Consider the following 2388-nt stretch of genomic DNA (forward strand, 5'->3'; position numbering starts at 1 on the left):
ACTTAATATCTGCTTTCTGAACCTGATTTTATTATATTTTACAGAAGATATAATTTATTTTAGAAATGGAAACTATAACTTCAGGCACTATTGACTTGGTCACATTCTACCTTCCTGTATTTCAAAAATATGTAAAGGAATGCTTAGAATATAAGATGTACAAATTAAATAGGAATTATTCATAATTTTTATGCATATCATTCACTTTACTCTTGGGGCTCTGTCACTTTTTTTTTTTTTTTTTTTTTATAAGTGTATTATGCCATTTATTGATGATGGAATTATACTGGGAAACAATCACAACAAAAGAACCATCTTGAATAGAATGGCTTTCTAAGTGAAACAATCCTTTGAAACATAACATGTAAGAGACTCAAATATGTCATCAGGGAAGCCCTTGGTTTATATGTAGACATCTCAGCCGTGACTGTCACAAGTTCCACTCCACAGCACATTCAGGAATATTGTGTGTGTGCGTGTGTGTGTGTGTAATACCTGTATCTCGGAATAAGGAACCATATTTTAGCCAGGCTTCTTGGAATAGACTTGCTCACGTTGAGATGCAGGAAAGAAAAGAGTTATTTTTGGTCAATGGGTGAGCACTTATCCTTAGCTGTCAACGAAGGTGATTAACAGTTTAGCTTCTGAATACAGAATGGTCTGTTCAGTACCATGTCTTTTCGGTAAAGTTTCTTTCTGGTCCTTGGTGGTGCCTTAATTTCTTCCCTCTGATTTTCAGGAAAAGACAGAGGTATAGGTGAAACTGGTGTAGGAGACTTTGGTGGCAGACATCTGGTTGAGACCATTTTAACCAGCAACTGAGTTGTCTGGGCAGGAGCAGGCTTGGCTGAGAGTTCTTGGCATGGGTTTAAAATGGAGACCTTGGGGTTCTTAAAGTCGTCGTAAGCTGCAATCACCTGTTTTGTGGTGGGTGAGGTTTTCAGAGCTGGTCTAGAATTCCACCTGTATTTCCCAGCACGGCTGCAATTCCACTTGGGAGCATTGTATTCAAGCTTGCAAGAACCAGAATTGGTTTTCCTTTCCTCATGACTTTTCTCTACACAAGTTGGCTGAAGACCCACAGAGTCGGAAGGTTTGGGCTGTCTCATTTTGGGTGCAGCTTTGGAGGAAGCAGGTTGTTCGGCGGCTAAGGGAGCACAGAAGGACGTCTGCAGTCTCGGCCGTTCTCTCTGAATAGTCACGCGCTGCAATCTCTCCATGTCCAGTAAACGAGCTACCAAATGTTCCAGAGAGCTGTCTAGGGACTCCATTGTCATTTTCCAATTTTCAGATTTTGAGATGGCTAATTTGTGCAAGTCCAGGGTATTGAAAGGAGGGGGAAGAAAATCAGGATATGGAAATACTTCACTTGGTTCTTCTGTGAAAGAGTCTTCAACATTTTCTATTGTTTCTGGCTTTAAGTTCAGGTCCATCTTTTTAAAACAGCTGAGTAAAGTATCGTTTGCTTTTTCATTTTCTGATAAATCACTTTCATCTGTTAAATTTTCTTCCACACTGCTGTTTCCATACTTCAGATTCCAATTTGGCGCAGTTAAAAGTTCGCCACTGTTGTTTCCTAGAGTTGAGCATAAATTAATATGAGGCTCATTTCTGTCCTTAAAAAAGTCTCCATCAGCATAAGGCCAGCAGTGACTTAATGGCGTCTGCAGGGCAGGGTAGGAGCCAACTGGTTTGTCCACCGAAGCACTTGTCAGTGAGTGGTTCACAGCGAAGAGCCTTATGCGATTACTGGTCACATTACAGCCAGTTTCCATTGAAGATTTTTTGAAATCCCTGTTTTCCGTGGCACTTCCTTTGCTGAGAGGATAACTCCATAACCGGAATATCCCTTGTTTACTATTCTGTGTTGTTTTGGGAGCATGCTCTGACAAAGTAAGTTCCAGCATGAGTTGCTCTACTGGAATTTCCAAATGGTTCTATAAAGCAGCAGAAGACTTTTAAACACACGACATCTCTGTTCCCGACTCTTGTTCTTGTTAATTTTGCCACCTGTGGCACCATCCCTTTCAGGTGGGAAGTTTTTATTTTCAGGAACGGGTACTTCTGTATCCAAATTCCAGTGAGATAAGTTCATTTCTCCCCCCGTCCCGCTTCTCTGTTTCCGCACAATCCTGCACAGGTGGGGGCCAGGCACGCTGAGGGTACGGCACGAGGCTGATCTCAAAGAGCGCGTGAACTTCGGCTCCGCATCCAAAGGGGGTCAGGAGAAAGCGTAGGACGCGGGAGAGGGGGCCTGCGCCGCGCCCGGGCGGAAGGAGCGGGAGGGAGGCGCGCGCGGGCGCGGGGGATGCGGCGCCGCGGGGTGTGCGGGGTGAGCGCCCGGCCCGGCCTCTGGGACGGGGACCCGGGGCGGGGCCGTGGGGGTGG

General features: G+C 44.7%; 1 protein-coding gene across 1 annotated transcript; it reads right to left on the minus strand.

Moving 5' to 3' along the window:
• Positions 1-292: 292 nt before the first annotated feature.
• On the minus strand, positions 293-2128 carry LOC132366467 (protein FAM217A-like). The gene is given in 2 exon segments (XM_059924061.1): positions 293-1939; positions 1996-2128. Coding segments are annotated over 2 exon segments (1461 nt in total). The 5' UTR covers positions 2096-2128; the 3' UTR covers positions 293-578.
• Between the last annotated feature and the right edge of the window lie 260 nt (positions 2129-2388).

Source organism: Balaenoptera ricei, chromosome 5 (genome assembly GCF_028023285.1).
Source record: "Balaenoptera ricei isolate mBalRic1 chromosome 5, mBalRic1.hap2, whole genome shotgun sequence".
In the NCBI taxonomy this organism is placed as follows: Eukaryota; Metazoa; Chordata; class Mammalia; order Artiodactyla; family Balaenopteridae; genus Balaenoptera; species Balaenoptera ricei.